Genomic DNA, 22,621 nt, shown 5'->3' on the forward strand with positions numbered 1-22,621 from the left:
CGTGTGGAGTGCTGTCCCATATCTTAGGGGTAACTTTTGAAGCCCTTCCTCTTCACACTCTGTTTCAAGTGCCAAGGGGAAGGGATAAACAATTTCACATAAACAATTAAGTTATCCCCCCAAATATTACGAATTGTGTCATTTCAACTCATTTAAAAGAAGCAGTTTGAACAAGCAGTAAAGTCATTTTGAGTCTAAAGTGATTCTTTTATTCCAACTGCGATTAATATTTTAAACTGAGACAAACATTGCTGCCAGGATCTTGTGCTCCCAGTCTGATGTTTATTATTTTAAAGGTATGTTGTAGTGTGGTTTTGGTTGTTGTGCTGTGTGTTTCTATGTTTTGTGAATATGTGAGCCTTATTGATGACAAATCACCAGTTGATAGATAATAATGTTTTTTAAATGTAAAAATGTTTCCCCAAAAAATATCTGTGCTGAAAATCCTGACTTTTGAAGAAGCAACTGAATCCCAAAACTTTGCTAATATAGTGTTTTCACATCGCAGCAGGACAGAAGGAAAGTCCCAACACACAAAAGAAACGCATGCGCAAACACACACACACACACACACACACACACACTTTAGTGCTTCTGCTGTTGTTCTGCGCAGACACAGACTGGCCACAAAACAATTAAATATATCAGTCATCAGTTATTTCTCCACTTGTTTTATCATTAAAAAGTAAAATTCCCAAAAGAACCGCCACTTCAGGAAATCAATAACTCCTCTTGGAAGCAAACAAATCAAAAATCGCTCCAGTAAACACAAATTGACCTGCACATACAGATGAAACATGATGGGGGGGTTTTGTGGCGCTGCTTGAGAAGTTAAAACTGCTTTAGACAGGGTTATTATTGCAAAATATCTTCAAAATGTAAACAAATGTACATTGAAATAAATAGAAGTATTACATGATATATACAGAGCAGAAATTATGACTTTGCGACTAACTGTGTATGGAAATAGGCGCAAAACACTAAATCTGGGCTTTAACCTTACAAATAAAATACTAAACACAATTAGGCCTGTTACAATAATCAATATATCGACTTATCAACCAACACATGGACATGACCTCAATCATTTTTGATGATGCAATATATATTGCTCATAGATGAAAACAATTCTAGCAACATTATAGCTGATTGCACAACATCTCTATCTCTATTGGAGGTGTCAGTGTTAGTATGGTTAAAAAACACTATAGAATTTAATATAATTTACAATAGTATATTTTCCTGTGGGTGCCTAACAACTGAAAATACATCTTGTAGCAGATATCGCAGCCTCCGTTGCGCTTTTTTGTTAACATTTATTATTATTATTTGTTTAGGATATGCTTTTTCACATTCTGATTCCAATGTTTCATTATTAAATTGTTAAAATGACCATAATTAAATTAAATATTCTTAAGAATAAAATATTATGTGTCCTTTGGAAGAGTGAACTTGCATTATGATGCCGTTATATTGTCATTCTGGCATTATATAATGACTGGCATAAAAAATGTATTGTCTGACATATAAATGACAATAATATAGTTTAGCAATATATTTTGGTGCAATACATCTAACAACAAAAAATAAATATCTTGACAAGCCAAAACTAAACAAGGAGCACATAAAATTATTAAAAATTATATAGTAATATAAAATAATTATAATAAAGCACCTAAAAATACTAGAAATAACATTTAAAGATAACTAAAATTTGAATATGCAAATTAACTCAAATAGAGTGAAATCAAGAGTATTAGAGAAAAGACAGAAGCACATACAATAAAAATAAATAATAATAATAATAATGACAGTAATAATTATATTATAATACTAATTCAATAATAAAAAATATTATTTTAATAATAATAATATTTTTATAAAATAAATCTAATAATAAAAAAATCACATTAAATGATTAAAACCAAGAGTAAAATTGTAGAAGTTATAATAAAGCACCTAAAAGCACTAAAATAATTAAATTTAAAAAAAAATGTCAATTTAAATACAGAAATGAACTCAAAGTTAGTAAAAAAAAAAATGCAAAGAAAAAAAAGAAAAAGAAAATTCATAAAAAAAAAAGAAAAAAGAGAAAAGAAAATAACATATTAATTTAAAAAAAACGAGCTGATATTGAAATAGGCAGCACAGCGGCTCAGTGGTTAGCACGGTCGCCTGACAGCAAGAAGGTCACTGGTTTGCATGTTCTCCCCAAGTTGGCATTGGTTTTCTCCGGGTGCTCCAGTTTCCCCCCACAGTCCAAACACATGCGCTATAGGTGAAATGAATAAATTAAAATTGTCTGTGGTGTGTGTGTGCGTGCGTGTGTGTGTGTATATATACGCGTTTCCCAATACTGAGTTGCATCTGTAAGGGCATCTGCTGCATAAAACTTATGCCAGAATAGTTGGCGGTTCAATCCGCTGTGGCAACCTCGATATTCAAGGGACTAAGTCGAAGGAAAATGAATGAATGAATGAATAATATTGAAATAAAAAACAAACAGTAATTAGAAACATTTATCAAATTAAAAATTAAATGAATTTTCAAAATATTAATTATATATATCTTATATATAATTTACACATTTCATGATTCTATAGAGTGACAAAATTAAAATAAATACAGATAGAATAAATTAGACATTTAAAAGATCTTAATAATCTTATAAACTCTAATAACGTCAACCTGCGTCCATGTTTTAAAACCTAATCTTACAAAAATCAATCAAACTGACTCATTCATAGCAATTCAAGCCTTTGAATCATGCTTTCAGAGAAAACAGCACCATCAGCATCCAATGACGTCAAATACTGCGAAAGCTCTTACCTGTTTCTCACTCAGAGCCGTGATTTTTGCCTGCAACTCGTGAAGCTGTTTCTTCAGATCTGCGTTCTGTGACGAACAGCAAAGATATGCATTACAATGACATATTTATGAACTAATAACTTCAGAACTGCTAATCCTTTATTGAATAAAATAAAAAGCAAACCAAGTATATGCAAAAAGTTCAAGTTCTCAAACAAAACCATTAGATCATGTCTGAGGAGCAGCGTCATAAATGATATTTACCTGTGGATCCTGCTTCATTTGGGCGACAAGTTTCTATGGCAACAAAAGAGAAGAAAAGGATTTCCAGTCAAAACTTATGCCAACAGTTTATGATGGAGTTACAGATTAAGTGCGCCATCTATAGGCCACAGAAAGAGCTACAGGCCGCTGCACCTGCTTCATGTCCAGACAAAAGCAGAGCGGGAAACCTGCCAACAGCTTTCTCTGTGAGGGAAACCGTCTTCCAGCTAACAACGGTTTGAGGAAACGTGCTCGTTTGCAAATATTTTAATTTGGGTAACACTTTAGTCACAATTCGCGCTGTAAACTAACGTTGCTCGGTTATTATAAAGATATTAACTGTGTATTAGTAGCTGTAGTCTTATTTTACACAGCTAATAATACCCAAAAGCTATCAATAAACCGCTAATTAGCAGTTTATTAAGCTAATAGTCTTAGCAAATAGTTTGTTAATAGCGTGGATTGTGACAAAATAAAGAATTGTCTTCTTATAACCTGCCTATTATTAAGATTTTAACTATGTATAATTAACTAAAAAGTATATTTTACATACCTAATCCTACCCAAAACCCACTTCTAACTATCAACAAACCGCTAATCAGCAGTTTATTGAGCTAATAGTCTTAGCTAATGGTTTGTTAAAAGTGTTTGAAGTGTTTCCTTCTTATTACCTACCTATACTTATGATTATATTTAAGTGTTGGGTAGGATAAGGGATGTAAAATATAAACACATATGCTACCAATATACAGTTAAAACCTTTACCATATAATTTCTCATTTTAAGTCATAAGTCTTGTAATAACCTACACAGTATTACTCTGAGGTTTTTTCCTGATGGGTATTTCAACGAGTGCCTTATAAAGGATTATAAAAGTGAAAAATAATAAGAGGAAAGCGGGGTAAGCTGGGCCACTTCATACACTTAGTTGTCCTCAAGACAAAGAGAATTTCTAAAACTAGTTTAATTACATTTTATGACATCTGCAATCAACTTAAATAATTTTCCATATCAACAAAACAAAGATTTTATTCATATAAAAAGCTTAACTAAACATTTCTTTTATTTCAGCTAGTTGCCAGGAAAATAGTACTAAAATAAATAAAAATACAATAAAGCAACCAAATATCTAACCTTCACTATAAAAAATGCAGGGTTCCACACTATTCCTTCATGCTGTCCCAACACATATCGCTTAAGAAACTTAATCCTTTTTACAAATTTAAGTGGATAGAACATAAAACAATTAAGTTTCCCCAAATAAAACAAAAATTTTGCTCATTCAACTTAATTTTAATGAGTAGTTTGAACGAGCAGTAATAATATTTTTGAATGATCTTAAAATGAAAACTTAAAATTTCATTATCATTATAGAAAACGTCTAGCAATGAATATTACAATTCACATTTTTCAACCAGCTGGAAAAAAGTGAAACTGAAATAAATTAAATTACAATTACAACTAAATTAAATACAGTTAAAACAAAAAAATATATTGGACTATAATATGTATAGTACTCAGTATTTCATAATCAATTATTGGAAATATGGAATCATTAAAATAATCACAAACTAGAAAATTGTGAGATATATATATATATATATATTATATATATATATATATATATATTATATATATATATATATATATATATATATATATATTTTCTGGTTAATAATTCTTTCTTTATTAGAACACTCCGCTATTCTGGCAAGTCGCGTCTCAGTAACACTCGCTCCACCTTCACTTCTGCTCAGCCCATTTTCTTCCTTCAACCCACACAGCCAACCGCAGAACACCTCTTCCTTTCTCCCTCCCTGGGTCGTCTATTGATGCATTTTTATATTTTTTCATAATTGAGGGATTTCCATATAAGGACTCAGAAGGCGGGCTGTAATGTTGTTGTTAAATCTCGCATCGCCACACTTGTCTTTTCATTAATTACCCATTCTACAATTTTGAAAAACCTTTTTGATTCAATTATAATGTTGACTAATATACACAAACACACACTAAAAAAGTATCACTATAAATGCTATACTAATTTTGATTCAATAACTTTGGATTAGTCTCTTATTTATCAGGGGTCGCCACAGCAGAATGAACCGCCAAATATTCCGGCATACGTTTTACGCAGCAGATGTACTGGGTTACACACACTCTTACACACGTACTCAAACACTACAGCAAATTTTGTTTATTCAATTCACCTATAGCACGTCTTTGGACTGTTGGGGAAACCGGAGCACCTGGAGAAAGCCCACACCAACATGGGGAGAACATGCAAACTCAGAAATGCCAACGGCCTTAGCCGGGACTCAAACCAGCGACCTTCTTGCTATGAGGCGAGAGTGCTAACTACTGAGCCACCTTGCTATACTCATTTTACCAAACTAAAAACAGTACAATGCACATAAAAGAGTTCTCATAATGTTACTTACATTCATCCGAGCCCAAGCAGCCCTAAACTAGTCTAAAACATACAGTCATATTTCAAAAATCATGACACATCTTGCATCAATTTAAAATAAATATAAAAAAAGCAACCCAACAGTTATTTTCTGTTTCTTCAGAGTTTTTGCAGTCCACCAGTAGGCAACTGTGAGTCATGCGAGACCACAAAACAAGCCGTTCAGCTGCCCCGGATGAGGCCCAAAAAAACTTCCACTTCCACCTGCCTGTCAAATATTCTAAGCGATATGAAGACAAAACCAGACCCCCCTCCCAAAAAAAAAAAAAAAACAGCCTCCAGTATGTAAAAGAACACCTGCTTGAGACGACTGGTCACAAGAGCAGTAATGGGTGAAGCTTTATCAGCCCAGTATGACCCTGATTCTCCGGCGTTTTCTTTCTCTACATCCCTCCCTCCTTGTCTTTTTCTTTCTCTTGCCCCACTCAGACAGCTCCGCTAATTTTCGGCCTGCTGGGACACGCCGCCTCTAACAGCGAGGGACAAGAAGAGAAACAGATCTTCATTTATCACCAAGAGGACTGCTTAGACTCTCCCAAATCATTTTAATCATCCAAAAAAGCACCTGCTCTGAAACAAACAGTCAATAAAAGTGTAATGCGCTAACTGAGAGTGCAGCGGCGCTTCAGAAATGTTCTCCCCCCACATGATTCAAATGATTAGCGGCACCATTTGTGAGATCTCCTACCTGATGGACTTGTATTTCCACTTTCAGGGCCTCCTGTAATGTTTGCAATTCCATCATTGATCCAGTTCGCCAGAAAAGAGAGTCCCGGGAAACTTTCAGCCTGTCTAGAGAAATCAAACAGAGACTTATTGGATTGTGTTTTTATGTGTTTAACCTTTATTTTTGCCAGATGCTCTGAGGGTTACTTAATGCCACGCCACCATGAGAGGGAACACAAGTTGCTTTTGAGTTGCATTAAGACCTTGATCTTTCTTACAACAACTTTTAAGCTTGAAAAGTTGGGAGAAGTGACATTTATTAAAATATTTATACAGTGCTGGAAATTATTCATAGCTCTTCACATTTTCAACATTTTTTATGTTACAGCCTTATTCTAAAATGGATTAAATTCAATTATTTGCTCAAAATTCTACACACAAAACCCCATAATGAAAATGTGGAAAAAGATTTTTTGAAATTGTCCCAAATTTATTAATAATAAAAAAGCTGAATCACATGTATATCAGAATTTACAGCCTTTGCTCAATACTTTGTTGATGCACCTTTGGCAGCAATATATTGAATATGATGCCACAAGCTTGGCACACCTGTCTTTAGAAATTTTTGTCCATTCCTCTTTGCAGCACCTCTCAAGCTAAATTAGGTTTGATGGGAAGCGACGCTGTACAGCCATTTTGAAATCTCTCCTGAGATGTTCAATAGAATTTAGGTCTGGGCTCTGGCTGGGCCACTCAAGTACATTCAACGAGTTGTTGTGAAGCCACTCAGTTGATATTTTGGCGGTGTGCTTTGGGTCATTGTCCTGCTGGAAGATGAACCATCGCCCCAGTCTGAGGTCAAGAGCACTCTGAAGCAGGTTTTCATTCACTATGTCTCTGTACATTGCTGCATTCATCTTTCCCTCTATCCTGACTAGTCTTCCAGTTCCTGCTGCTGAAAAACATTTCCACAGCATGATGCTGCCACCACCATGCTTCACTGGTATTAGCCTGGTTATGATTCGTGCCTGGTTTTCTCCAAACATAAACGCCTGGCATTCACTCTAAACAGTTCAATTGTCCTCTCTCCAGACCAGAGAAATAGGTTTCTTATGGTCTGAGAGTCCATCAGACGCCTTTTGGCAAATTTCAGGCAGGGAGTGGCCTCCGTCCAGCCACTCTACCATTCAGACCTGATTAGTGGATTGCTGCACAGATGGTTGTCCTTCTGTAAGGTTCTACTCTCTCCACAGAAGAACGCTGGAGCTCAGACAGAGTGACCATAGAGTTATTGATCACCTCCCTGACGAAGGCCCTTCTCCCCTGATCACTCAGCTTAGATGGCCGGCCAGCTCTAGGAAGAGTCCTGGTGGTTCCAAACATCTTCAACTTACGGATGATGGAGGCCACTTTGCTCATTGGAACTTTCAGGGCAGCAGAAATTATTCTGCAACCTTCCCCAGCCTTGAGATAATCCTGTCTCGGAGATCTACAGACATTTCCTTTGTCTTCATGATTGGTTTGTGCTTTGCCATGCACTGTCAACCCTGGGACCTTATATAGACAGGTGCAGCCTTTTCAGATCATGTCCAATCAACAGAATTTACCACAGGTGAACTCCAATTAAGCTGCTGAAACATCTCAAGAATGATCGGTGGAAGCTCAATTTAGAGCTTCACAGCAAAGGCTGTGAATACTGATGTACATGTGATTTTTCTGATCTTTTATTTTTAATAAATTTGCAACAATTTCAAAAAATCATTTTTCAAATTGTTATTATGCGGTATTGTGTGTAGAATTTTGAGGAAATACATGAATTTAATCAATTTTGGAAAAAGGCTATAACATAAAAAAATTTTAAAAATTGAAACGCTATGAATACTTTCCCGGATGCACTGCAGTTAAAAGTGATCTATTGTCTGTGTTGGTGTTGTATAATATTAAGGCACAAAACCTTGTAATAAACTGCCAGTACATTTTCTGTTATTTTACAGACTTATTTCTAGGTACATTATTACTTATACATTAATTCACACTATTAAAATGCCAATAAAAGTCCATTTGTTAAACTGTAGATAAATTTTTAACATCAAAATCAACAGAGCAGATAACCATAGGGCAATTGAAAACTGTAAATAAATAGAAAATACTTGGAAATCACAAAATACGGAAACTGTAAATAAAAAGATATTTTTTACAGTGCAAATAATAAAAACAAAGGTTACTCAACAGGTAAAATAAGAAAACTTAGTGTATTGCTTTATTGTATATACATGTTCAGAGTAAAATGTTCCAATGAAATGTTATTTGCTAAAGGATTGTGAAAGTACAATTAGCAACATTTTATCTTAAAATCTCATTAGCAAAAATGTTAATGGATTACAATCAAAGAAGGCCAGATTTATTATAGGTACTATGCTAAAATTATTTAAATACAACAGAATATTTTTAAAAACAATGACGACTTTTAATCAGATTGTACTTATTTTACAAGAGTGCATTCATGTAATACGAGCGAGCGAATCTCTTTGCTTGTGCACCGATTTCCTCTGATTGTGGACAAAACTGCGTGCGAGCTCTCAAATATAATACGCTGCACTTTTCTCACTCTGAAATGTGCACTGCTCACGCACAAATTTTCTTGCGCGCTCTCAGTACACTATTCCCTCTTCCTTTCATGCTTTTTGATATGATTTATATTAGTACGCTATTTATTAACAATAACCAAAATACTAAAATAGACTTGCATATTACATTTTGTAACTGATAAACCGTAACATTTTTGGCTGTGTGTTATATGAGAAGATATTTCCAGTTTCAAACACTTAAAGACACTAAAAATAGTTTTATTTTAAAACATTTATTAAACATCCATAAGGTGCACCATAATAATAAAATAAAATCATTTAAATCTAACTAATGCAAGCAGAAATGTAACTGTGAAAGAAAATAGGGAACTTGATAAGGTATTATAGCCTACGGTACTATTCACTCTTCAAATAAATGTCACTATCAATCCCATTGTATCATGGCAACTAAAAGTGAACTAGTCTCTGCTGTACAGTGTTTTGTAAAGAACAGTAAAGTTCTTCAATTAAATTGTTGTGGTAATACTATAGTTGCTATGGTAACACAAGTGTATTATAAACAAATTACCCAGTGCTGTAGTTATTTTTACAATATAGGGTATATTATTCTACAATTCAACACACTTTACTGTAGTAAAACTACACTGCATTTCATTTTAACTGAAGCATCTCTGGAAAGCGAAAGTACGAGAGGAAGAAAAACAATACACACAAATTGTGAGTCTGCATCGTCCGACGGACCGAGAGCAGATCATTTGCACGCGAGTAGCCAGTGTTTCGAGAGCTCGCGAGCAGTTTTGTCCACGAACAGAGGAAACCAGCGTGTGAGCAAAGAGATTTGAATGCGCTCCCAACTTATAAAACTACGCTTACGACATTTGTCAGTGAAATAACGGCATACTCTGCCAGCCGAAATCTTCATGTCGCGCGCACTCAAAAGCAAACTTCCGCAAACACAGCGATGGCGTCACATTTGCCGCGTGTTTAATAACAGAAAGCTGATTGGCTATTGCAAGTTGATCATTTTGTAGTTGTAATACCACAAATTACAATTGGACTAGTGAAATAAAGAACTACAACACCACAAAAACCTAGCAACAACAACAAAAAAGAATTTAAAAGAGTATTAGATACGACTTGTGCAAAAATATTTGAGATCTAGAAGAGCAAACCGTTTACACTGCCAGTTAAATGTGACCCAATTCCGATTTTTTGCTCATATGTGACACAGATCGGATCTGTTCTATGACCTTGTAAACGCAAAAATAAAAACGCATTCAGATATTCAGAGATCAGTTTCAGACCTCCTTCAAACGTGGAAAAAATCTGATATAGATCGGATGTGTGACAATGCGACTGTCATGTAAACAGGCAGATTGGATTTATCGAGGCATTCCGTTCTTCACATCACTAAAATTATGTCAATGTGGTGCTTCCCCGCGGTTTAATGACAGAAAGAAGAGCATGTGTGGAGAAGCCAACTCGGTAAACAACATCAGAGGAAACAGAGGAGAAAAGTGGTCAGTCGCCAGAATTTGCTACCACCAGACCTGAGATCTCTCTCGTACCCACAAATTCCTCTGAATGGTGGAGGAGATCATAAAGCATATAAATCATAAGCACAAGCTTCGATGACGGCCCTTTCCCACCTCCGCCTCAAAATCATTTTAAAGTTGTGCGAACTTTGTGTTGTAACTTTTGCTTTTTGTCGCTATTAATACACATACTGCGGTCTACACATAGAACAACTTTATTCTGCCTAACATCAGTGCGGACACAGGCAAAGGCTACATCTTCAACTACACACAAATCAGGGCCATACCATTACAAAAAACTGTGGGGGGGTAAATCTGGACTAAACCATTCTGCTTATACTACACTCCGCATATTTCGCAGAGCTAAAAACAAGACAATTTCTTCCATCGTGGCTAGTGCCGCACAAATGCTAGAACCCGTCTTTATACATGCGCGACATTGTAAATTGTATGGCAAGTGTAAACGCATGAATAGGATATGGGTCACAATTAAAACAACGTGTAAACAGACAGGCAAACAAATCAGAAATAGGCAACAAATCGGAATTGGGCATCAAGACCTGACAGTGTAAACAGGGCCTAAGACTTTTTAAGACCTTAAATTTCGATTTTTAAATTTTAGACTTTTTAAGGCCACGCAGGAACCCTGTTAAAGTCACAATTCCTACTATTAACTACTGGTTTGTTACCTGCCTATTATTAATATACTAAATGTTCATGAGTAGTTATAAAGTATGATTTTTATCCAGCATCTCTTATCCCACCCAAAACCTAAACCCGACTATGACATTATAAACTATTACCAAACAGCTAAATAGTAGTTAACTAAGCTAGTAGTGTTTGCTAATTGTTTATTTATACCGTGAACTGTGACTTAAACTAAAGTGTAACCAAATTATTAAATATCAGGCGGTAGTAAACACACACACTCTATACAGTTCGCATTCCCAAAGCAACACCTTTTGTTTAAGTTCAAAAAGTGTTTTAGTCAAACAGGGATTAGACAAGGGGAAAAACTCAATATAGGTTCTTGTCAAAAAGCAATTTTCTAGTAGAGGAGAACCTGAGGATAAAAACTTGTGACAGTGGAGAAGATGGGCAGGACCGTTCGCCCGTCCGTCGGATGATTCGGACGAACAACCTCGCCACGTAACAGTGGGCGAAACGGAGGCAGTGTTACAGACATTCATTCACTCTCATTGATTTTGGTGTGCGGCCCTGTGCCAAGAGGACAATTATAACAGAGGCTATTAGAGGACTTACCAGCTGGCACTGAGACTGGTGTTCACGCGCTCTCTCCAACTCCCTGCACAAGATGAAACACACACATACACACACAGCCTATTAGATGGGGGAGAGACACTCCAATTCCCTCTCCTGTACAGTCTGTGAAAAAAAAAAAAAAGAGGGACAACATTGCAAGCGCAGCATTCAGCCGCCTTCTAATTGCTCATCCCGTCTATGAACCCCACGACAAAAAGTCTTGCATCCCTGTGCGTCTCCCGGCATCTTCGCCGACCTAAAAATATCTTTCTTCAAAACTCGAGCGTCGGATTTGTCCTTTGTGCAGTCCTGCCAAATGGAGTTCTGAGATATTAAGCGGAGCCGATATTCGCCAGCGATGACATCTGTCATGACCAAACGCCACTCGGAAATCTCGGGACCTTCAGCCTACAATATACAGGAAACGACAGCCTCTCAAATCGATGAGTTTATGAGTCACTGTGTGAGTGTTTGAAGAAATAAAGCCGATAAAAACAACAACAACAACACACACCTAAATAGTACCATCAGTTGATCTTTAAGAAGAGAACTGCATCAACGTTGTCGTTCAGCAATTGGGAATGATTATTAAAAGTAATTATTGTAAGAGCTCTCCATTTACATTTAGAATATAGTAAGTCGAAATGATTTAGGGCCATAACTACTAATTAGAAAGGATATGAATATTTGATAATGATGCTTCTGTGTTTGTTTATAGAAAGTTTTAGAAGCTTAAATGTTTTGGTCCTGCTCATTGGTCTAACGTTATCCAAATGACTGAGATGGCCAATCAAATCAAAGCAATCGAGGCTTTATGGTTCACAGATGCAAAACATACTGTAAATTCCAGCATGAAACTTTAGTTTTCTCTAGATGCAAGTAGGTAAATATCTCACATTTAAAAGGTGTTTTGCAGTACAATTAGCAGTAATATGCTGCTATACACAATACTGGACTTTTTGTTGTCAAATTGTGAGCTTTTAAATAGAAAATATAGGATAAATCACATATCTGTCTGAAATCAGATACTCTCAGTAAAGTATTACAGGCACATAGCCAGAGGTATTCAAGTGATTCAGAAGACCCAGCCTTACTGACAAAGGTCTAGAATTTGTCCCGTACATGAGCTTATTTTTCTTATTTTGACTGCTATGCCCTTATAACTAGTAAAAATAACCCATCGAAAAAAGGTTTTAAGGCCAATCGGAATCCTCTGTTGGCTGTTGCTTTGGTGTGACTTCAGCTAATCAGTTTTGGCCAATACTGACAAATATTTTTCATGAGTCCAACATCCAACTTTGCAAGAAAACACACAATCTGACGTAAAATAAGTCATCTTTCGCTACTGTATTGTTTATAAATGGAGAAAACCTTTTGCAAAAAACTTTTATTGTAAATCTTAGACCTTATTCTTGAAACAAAAATGACCAATAAAAAGGTGTGAAGCACCAAAAGTGGCCCTTATTAAAATCGATTTAAATGCTATTTTGGCTAAAATAGTCAAAAAGTGTGGTTATGATGACCATCTGACAAGCTAATTCAGAATAGTGCTTAAATTGCCACTAAAATACAGCATTAAAATGTTATAATTCAATAGAAAATAAGGCGAATAATTGCAAAAAGGTCCACTTTTTGAGAGAAAAAAAGAACCAACTATTTCACCAGGCTGGCTAAAGGCCTGTATTTTAAATATTATATCATATATTTTTATTAAATGCCAGCAACAAGGCCTATTATCATGGCTTTCAAAAGCTATATTAAAAATAAATACAATAAAACTTAGAAGCAAATAAATATGCATTTTGAGCTTTCCAAGATTAAATCAGATACAAATTTAAAAACATTTTATAAATAACACTATAATAAGTGTGTCTATAACAATGAAAAAACAACAATAAATAAAATAAAAGACAATATCTACAAGTTTTTAAGACCTACTTAAGTCTACCATTGTGAAGATTATTTTAAATAAGGAATTAGTTCCCAATAGGCATGGGACGATAACCGTTTTCAAGGTTTACCGTTGTTTGAAGGACAAGGTTTTAATACCGCTAAAATGTTCTGTTATACACGTCCCCAAGGTATTAGGCATGGGACGATAACCACTTTTAAGGTATACCACGGTCTGGAATAGTCAAGGTTTTAAATCAAGCAAAATTGTACCAAACCTAAGGTATATGTAAATTTTTTTTAAATGACCTTTCTTTTTTTTTATGACAACAATATCTTCAGCAGAAAAGATCCAAAGATGCCATTTTAAATAGTAAAGAAATCTGTGGTTTTGATACCAAAGAAGACAGCAGAAGTCAATGATTTATTTGGATTATTTAGCCTGACACTGTCCCAAAATGTTTTAATTTTCTCAAAATAAAGTATATTGTCTTCAAAGTGAAAAAAAAGTTTTAGTTTTTTACCCAAACATTTAAAAAAGAACATATTTAAGAGCAGTAAACACAATACCATAAAGTGTGATATTTTTATCCAAGGTTATCATACCGTCAGAATCTTATACCGGCCCATGCCTACAAGGTATAAGTAAATCTGTGTTTTGGAAAATAATAAAAAGAGCACAAGTCAATGATTCATTTTAATTATTAAACCTGACATGTTTACCGTCCCAAAATATTTGTAATGTTTCTTAAAATAAATTGTGTTCAATGTTGGGGAAAAAAAGTTTATTCTTGTTTGTTTTAACCAGACATTTAAAATACACTTGTTATAGAGCAGTAATCACAATACTGTGATATCGTGGTATTTTATCTAAAGTTATCGTCAGAAACTTCAACCAGCCCATGCCTAGTTCCAAAGAACTAATTAAGCATGCTCTTTCTAGTATGAACTGGATTCAGAAATAATACATTCTGTGTTGTTACAATCGTGTGTCCTACAGCATCACTTCAGTCATTTATAAATCCTCTCACATGTCCTCATGGGGCAGTTAAGACTTCAGATTCTACTAGTAGGTCATATTGGTCGTTACTGTCAACTCTTTTATGATTACAGTGAATCCCGACATACTATTTTGTACTATTATTACTATCTTTGACACCGTTTTCTTACAGGGTTGCACAATAAATTGAAAAATAGCAATATTCATATCACAGAAAAGTGCAATAATTGTTTAAACTTTAGAATGATGGTAGATTAGTTAACATACTGACATGAACAAACAATACATTTATCAGGCCATTTCTTCATCTTTGTTAAAGTTATTTATTGTTAGTTCACGTTAACTCACTGTGCATTAACTAATGTTAACAAGAACAAGTTTGGATATTAATAAGGCACTAACTATGCTTACTAAAATCTTTACAAGATTATTTTATAATTAGATATGCAAGTAAATACATTTAAAAGTACAGTAGTTACCCTATAAATTACTTTTTGCTTAGGGCTGGGCCGAGGAATGAATTTAAAACTCTGAATGCACTTGGCCACAAATCAAGACCAAAAAAAAAAAAACTTTTTATTTATTTATTATTTTATTATTAATTTTGTAAAAAAAAAAAAAGTTTAAGACTTTAATTTAAACTTAATGATTTGCATTAAACTGATTTAAAAAATGTAACTTAATTAACTTAAAATGTTAAATTGCAATAAATATCACTGCCACAACACTTAACAGCTCACATATTTCACCAGTATCGCAGCCCTAGTTTTGTTGCATACTACGTAGATGAAAAAGCAGACACAGCAGTGATTACGTTTCCGCCGGAAAGGTATTCTTGAAAATTAATATTGGCAAGTAAATACTGCTAAACACTTTATAAAATCACCAAAAAATAAAAATGGAGAGAGAAAAACAATCCAAATCCTTCAAAGTCTATATAAAAATTAAAAATCTGTAAGCATGCAAACATTTGTCCTAACAAAATAACTACATTTGCAATAATACCCATACTGATTACAAGTAAATTATAAAAATATCATCATCCACCTCATAAAGCATTGGCTAGAGGTGAATTTCCTTGAAGTAGATAGTAAAAAAAATGATCCCATTAGGTATTTAGTCATGGATGCCATAAAAAAGATTTATGTTGAATCATGATGCTGACTGGCTTTTAAGAAAGCACTAGCTAACATCTTAAAAAGGTGTTTAAAAACCCTGCATATTAAAATCAAATAAGCAGGCAACATTAGCATCAGTATAATATAAGATTCATATTCACATTTAAGTGCAATAGAAAAGCTATATGTGCAATAAAAGAGGACTGCTAGTCTCTGTAAAAGTTTTCAGTGACCTGTTGAAATGTTCTCCGTGAAACTCTTACAACTAGTCTAGGTCAGATCTATACTCCAAAATCTAAATGGGAAAATGTAGTATAGAGGTAAAGTTAGTTTTATATTCATACATTCATTCAGTGACACACTCCCTATGTTGTTTACCATGGTACTTTGAATATTCAGTCTGAAATCACATGCAAGTACGACTTTAAAACAACAATAGCACTTTTTAATTGACTGTAAACAGTGTTTTACCTTGATAGTCATTGGCTGCTAATATGATTTCTCTATTTAGAATTAGCAAACAATACTTTTCTGAAATTGTATTATTAAGGAGAAAACCTGAATGTGTGAATATAAAACTTTACCCCAATAAATGTTGTAGTGGTTTGCCAGATAGTCTGCTTTATATTTCAATTAGCAAAACACAATCATTACAAGTACACAACTGAAATAATTTCTAAATTGCGCAATAAAATATTAAGCTTTAGGAAAAAAATACAACAACAACTAAAAGATTACTTCTTATAAATGAAGATCAACAACATACGATACTGGATAATATTCAAATATATTAACAACCATTTCATTTGACCCCAGAGAATAAATGAACTTTACTTTAGCAAGTAACAAATGGCTTAAAATAGATGTAATAAAGCTAATGTGCATGATTGTCCTTTATAAATAGCATGCAGGTCTGTAAGAGGTAAGAAAATATCCCAAACTACACCTGACAGGACACTAGCTATAGGACTAAAATACTTCCAGTGTCATGTTACATAAGCCAGCAACGTTTTTTTGTTTTGCATAATTACTTGATAGACAGAAATACCAACAACAACAACACAAACTACTGCTAATATTTCGATGTAGTTTGTGAGTGTTTAAGACATTATGTCTATTAACGTGATATGAAGCAATAGAACTCCCAAAGTATAAACATTAAAAGTGAAACTAGCCGAATAATGAAAACAAAACCTAAAGAGAAAGGGTGTAAACATACTGTGAAGTTTTACAAAACATATGAACAACCAGTGCTAAATAAAAGCCAAAACAGGCAAAAACCAGAAGCTAATCAACAACATTAGCAAACAAAAAGGTAAACACGTTACGACACTAACGACTAAACGTACTGAAAAAGCGATTTTCACAAACAAATACACTAAAATGACAAAATATTCCCTCAATACTTTAGATATGCTTAATTAAATAACTTACAGTACTCTCATTTTAATTTTTTTAATGTATTACCTGCATATATAGACATATAAAGTGCATTTTGACCATTACTGTACATTAAACCAAGCTTTAGCTTTACATGTGTGATTAGAGATGTGCAAATGACAAGAAAAGTTGAGCAGCACTTTGATTAGGCCACTATTATAAACCTGAAAAAAACACGGAAGGTGATGCCCAAACTGTTTACCCACCGCATACTTTCACAAATATTCATAAAGGAGTGTAGAAATGCACGAGGGCCGAAGCGACTTTCTTTTTCTCTCTCCAAAAGAATCTCCCTGTAGTTGGTGCAAGCTAAAACACACCAGCAGCTCCACTAAACTCAGCCTCCACCAACCAGAAAAGAAGAAGAAGAAAAAAAAAGCAAGCAAGCAACATAAAAGAAAAAAAAATCACTTTCCAAACAACCCCCAAAATCGCAGCGGTTTTAAAAGCATCACTTTAGCAGGCACCCACCAGCAGTGCAGCTACTAAAAGCGTTGAAAACTAGCAAAATAGGAGTGAATCTTTTTCACAAACCTGCTGCTGGAATAAGGAGCTTTCATATTGTGCTACGGCTAACTCTGCTAAAGCTAACAGGCCAACAGCACAAATTACAGTTAGATGGACTCGACTGAGCCGCAACCACTAATTCAAGCCATGCATGAGCAAAAGATCTTCATTCTTCCCCCTTTTATCCCCCCGCTGCCATCGGATACATGGTTTCCACTGATCTGGAAACAAGCGTTGCGGCAACAATGTATCCAGCGAAGTTTATAATGTTACAAAATAACAAAACGCGCGGAACCTTCGATTCACGCGCTGCACTTAGAAATACACCACTCAACTCCTAGAAATAAGCGGAAATTCTGCTTCAAAATGATCGGGATCCTGACTTCTCTACCTACCCGATCGCGACGGGGTTTGGATTTGGAAAAGCGAAGAAGAGTCTGGGAACGATTAAAGTCCAAAAACGAGGCGCATAAAAGTTGCAATAATAAAAAAAAAGATCCCAAGGTGCACTTACCCTCCTCTACTCACTTGAGCAGTAGTGCCTCTCTCTCTCCCCACAAATTATTTAAATAAATATTTACAAACACTCCGAGATCTCGGTCCGAACGATCCCTCACATAGCTGTAGTCGCGCTCGGGGCCGATTCTAGCCAGGTTAGCGGCCTTATTTTTTTGTTTGTTTAATTTTAATTTGTGTGTGTAAAAAAGAGAGAAACTGAGATACAAAACAAGAACTCTTCTTCAATCTCATTCACCACAGCCGCAGCACGCGAGGATCCATCCGCGCAGGAAGAGGGAGACGAAGGGGGCAGGAAAAGTAGCCGTCGAAAAGCACAAATACTACAAACATCCACCCAAACGCTTCGGAAACACCGCGATTGCAGTAAAAGTACGCGTGCTTGGCGTAAAAGTGGACGTGAAGTTTCCTCAAAACGTGTTTGGCAAGAGGACTACTTTTTGTGACGGTGCGGCGAATTTATTTCACTTTGCCTAAGGAACAGCGGTAGTGCGACTCCCATTGCCTAGGGAAAAACCCGGATGTAAACTCGGCGAAACTCATCTGGAGAAGAGAAGTGGCAGTCTAACTCACTCAAACTCATGGATGCACACTTGCAGAGGCCATAAGAAGTTTTTTTAGTGGCATAGTTATTATTTATGCATATTAGCATAAACAACAGCAATAAAAAATGTGTTTAATTAAAAATACACAATAAACAACATTGGGCAAAAAACAACTAGTTCAATTATGTAAACAAAATGCAGAAATTAAAAAGTGATAGGCTTTAATATTATTAAGTTAAAAGTACTTCAAAAATGATATCGTATTGCTGTAGGTTATATAATCATAATAATAATAATGCTCTAAAATAGTTTCTGCTTTAGCATTTAGGACAGGAATAGGCCTTAATGGGAATAAAATAGATAAGTAAAAGAATTTAGTTTGATTTCCCAAGTTTTACTTCCCAAGTATTAAATATAACAGTTTTTTCCCCACTAAATATAACTAATTAAAACATGTAAACAGTACACAGAACTAAAAAAGTGGCAGACTACAATAAATAAAAAGAGTTTTTAATATTATATACAGAGACTGAGAATTTGATTTAATTTAGATTTAGCTTCAGGAGTAAAATTACGATATGTTTTTTATATTCTTTTGCTTCTTAAACACGAGTAAAAATTTATTTTTACATAAGTACAGTTCTTTTTACAATAGTTTTGACTCAAAGCAAATCAAAGTCAAGACAACCAACATCCAGAAAGCCATTTTGTTGTCATATGACAAGAAAAGCATAACAAATCAGTAAAGATCAAGTTTCAATACATACATAAATAAATAAATAATAAAACAAATAAATTGATGTAACATGATAATTCACAGTTCAAGTGGAGTAATTTTAATAAAATGACAAGTTTTAAACTAAAATGTTAAATATATATATAATTTTAGCCATCCTTATTCATCATGTATACCCACGTTATTAAATATTTTGAGGTCAATTTGTGAGTCTGTTTATTTTCTAATGAACTCCACAATATAATTAATTAATAATTATTAATCCCAGATGCTTCCAAATCTTATTTATGAACATTTTTAGTCACTCAAACTCAATGGATGTACACACGTTTTTTTAGTAGTATAGTTATTATATTAGCATAAACAATGGCAAAAACTGTTTAATTAAACATACATAATAAACATTGAACAAAATAAGACTAGTTCAATTATGCAAACAATATTCAGAAATTAAAAAGCGATATGCTATAATATTATTAAATGAAAAGTACTTCAAAATAATATTGCATTGCTGTAAGTTAATTGAATAAAAATAATGCACTGAAATATTTTCTGCTTAACATTCAGGAATAGGTCTTAAAAGGGAAAAATAGATAAAACAAAAGAATTTCATTTGATTTGATTTGAACTGAACCTCCCAAGTAACATATATAATACATTTTCTTCACTAAATATGAATAATTAAATTATGTAAATAGTACACAGAACTAAAATAGTGGCAGACTGCAATAATAAAAGTGTTTCTAAAATTATAAACAAAGAATTTGATTTCATTTGTATTAAACTTCTTGAGTAATATTACGTTGTATATTATGTGTTTTTTTTTATTCTTTTGCTACTTAAACACAAATAAATATAATATAATTACATTTTTATTTTTTTGTAATATTTTTATTAAAATCTAGGAAGCCATTTTGTTGTCATATAACAAAAAAGCAAAACAAATAATTAAAGATCAATTAAAAAAAATAAATAATAACAATAAAATAAATCAATACATACAAAATAAACATTTACTGTTACTTCAAGTCAAATTGAGTAACTTTTTAAACTAAATGTTAAAAAAGTATAATTTTAGACATCCTTATTCATCATGTATACCGATGTTATTAAATATTTTGGGGTCACTTTGTGAGTCTGTTTCTATTGTAATGCACTACATAATATATAATTATCAATTCCAGACGCTTCCAAATCTGTTTTATGAACATTTTAGTCACTCAATCTCAATAGATGTACACTTGCAGAAGGCATAAGAAGTTTTTTTAGTAGTATATTTATTATATTAGCATAAACAATAGCAAAAAAGGATGTTTAATTAAATATACATAATAAACATTGAACAAAATAAGACTAGTTCAATTATGTAAACAATATGCAGAAATTAAAAAGCGATAGGCTTTAATATTATTAAATGAAAAGTGCTTAAAAAATAATATTGTATTGCTGTAGGTTATTTGAATAATAATGCTCTAAAATAGTTTCTGCTTAAGCATATAGGACAGCAATATAGGCCTTGATGGGGCAAAACAGATAAAGTTTTCATTTGATTAGATTTATACTGAACTTTCCAAGTAACATATATAATAGTTTTCTTATTAAATAATTAATTAAATTATGTGAATAGTACACAAAACAAAAAAAAAATGTCAGACTACAATAGAAGAGTTTCTAAAATTATATACAGAGACAGAGAATTAGATTTTTTTAATTAAACTTTCTGAGTTACATAGTCTTTGATACCCCCCCCCCCCATTCTTTTCTACTTAAAACTATAATAAATAAAATTTCATTACATAACTACAGTTCTTTTTTGTAATATTTTTGACTCAAAGTATGACTTCAAATCAAATCAAAGTCAAGGCAACCAGCATCCAGGAAGCCATTTTGTTGTCATGTGACAAGAAAGACATAACAAATCATTAAAGATGAAGTTTTCAACAACAACAACAAGAACAATAATAATAATAATAATTTAAAACAAAATGAATAAATACTTAGAAACATTTACAGTCGTTTCAAATTGAGTAATTTTAATAACATAAGTTTTAAACTAAATGTTAAAAAAGTATAATTTTAGACATCCTTATTCATCATGTATACCCATGTTATTAAATATTTTGGGGTCACTTAGTGAGTCTGTTTTAATTCTGTTGGTCTCCACAATATATAAGTTTTAATCCCAGACGCTTCCAGATCTTCTTTAAACATTCTTTAGTCAATTCAAAACATATTTGAAATCAAAGTAATCTATAAATGTACAATCGTTTTCTTACAACCACTAACCACAGAAGTAACCATCCCAATTCAACCCAAACGTTCCAGTGCTACTTGTTTCACCGGATAAATCGTCAGCAAATGAAGTGAATGCATCCCCCCATCCAGACCACCATGTCTGCCTGACAGCACTTCACTCCCCCTTCAGCCTAACATCAAGTCAAAGTAAATGCCGCTGTCGTAAACGTGTTTATATACGTTCTCCATCACACCAGAGCACGTGCACCGCTTTATACCCGCTAAAAGAGTACAAAATAGATGTATAGAATAATCTACGCCAGCGAAATGCTCCTACCATGTTATGAAAGAGGTGGCCGCTCCGTTAACCAATGAAATTGTCAGGAGTTAACAGTTTTTTCTGGGCCGCCATGACATATTTTTGAGGCTGCTCAGAATAGGGCTTTTTTTGTGCTGAATTTGTGCTGAATCAACACGCCGTGAATCAAAAGGATTGCGCTTTGAGGCAGGTGTCTGTTAAACGGGGGAGCGGCTGAATTTGCCTTCAAATGCTTATTTTGAGTTTTCGTCTGAACTTAACTCTCAGTTTGGGGCTTTTAAACTCGTCATGCAATGTGCTGCGAAACGCGTTTGAAAACTATTGGACGCAAATCTCGCGAGAAATAAACAAATCATTTGTTGATTATTAGCTGAAGAGGGCAAATTAACGGATTATTATTCTGATGTAAATAGAGCATGGATATGATTTTTTTTTTTAGATATAATGTGATTTAAGATCAATAAAAACAAAAAAATGAAGGTTAAATATGTAATTTAATGTGTTAAATGCTTAAAATGTTTTAAATTATTAGCTGTAGTGTACTTTAAATATTAACAGTTTAAGAAAAAATTAAAATGGCAAGTATGTGTCAATATGGAGTTACAAAAATAAATAATATAATGAAAATAATAAATTACAATTCAAATGTAAATAAAGTACATATAAATATGATTTTAAAGATTTAATATACTTTAAAATGAAGAGGAATAAATAAAAACAA

At 33.7% G+C, this 22,621-nt stretch overlaps 1 protein-coding gene across 48 annotated transcripts in view; it reads right to left on the reverse strand.

The window, feature by feature from the left end:
* Positions 1 to 22,152, reverse strand: part of phf21ab (PHD finger protein 21Ab) — a 41,215-nt gene extending 19,063 nt beyond the window's left edge. For 17 of the 48 annotated variants that reach the window (XR_015526175.1, XM_087311752.1, XM_087311744.1 and 14 more), the window contains exons 1-5: positions 18,064 to 18,312; positions 11,595 to 11,637; positions 6,231 to 6,334; positions 3,073 to 3,105; positions 2,830 to 2,895 (exon numbers count right to left, since the gene is read on the reverse strand). Coding sequence is in view for 47 of the 48 variants with exons in the window: in XM_087311752.1 (XP_087167878.1) it covers positions 2,830 to 2,895; positions 3,073 to 3,105; positions 6,231 to 6,287 (156 nt within the window). In the remaining variant the exon portion in view is untranslated. Of the gene's footprint in view, positions 1 to 2,829; positions 2,896 to 3,072; positions 3,106 to 6,230; positions 6,355 to 11,394; positions 11,638 to 17,248; positions 17,337 to 17,576; positions 17,889 to 17,944; positions 18,313 to 21,918 lie in introns of those variants that run through there. The other 31 variants (XM_087311759.1, XM_087311746.1, XM_087311753.1 and 28 more) reach the window with 7 other exon arrangements.
* Positions 22,153 to 22,621: the final 469 nt, after the last annotated feature.

Source organism: Danio rerio, chromosome 25, assembly GCF_052040795.2.
Source record: "Danio rerio strain M-AB ecotype USA chromosome 25, GRCz13ab, whole genome shotgun sequence".
NCBI lineage: Eukaryota > Metazoa > Chordata > Actinopteri > Cypriniformes > Danionidae > Danio > Danio rerio.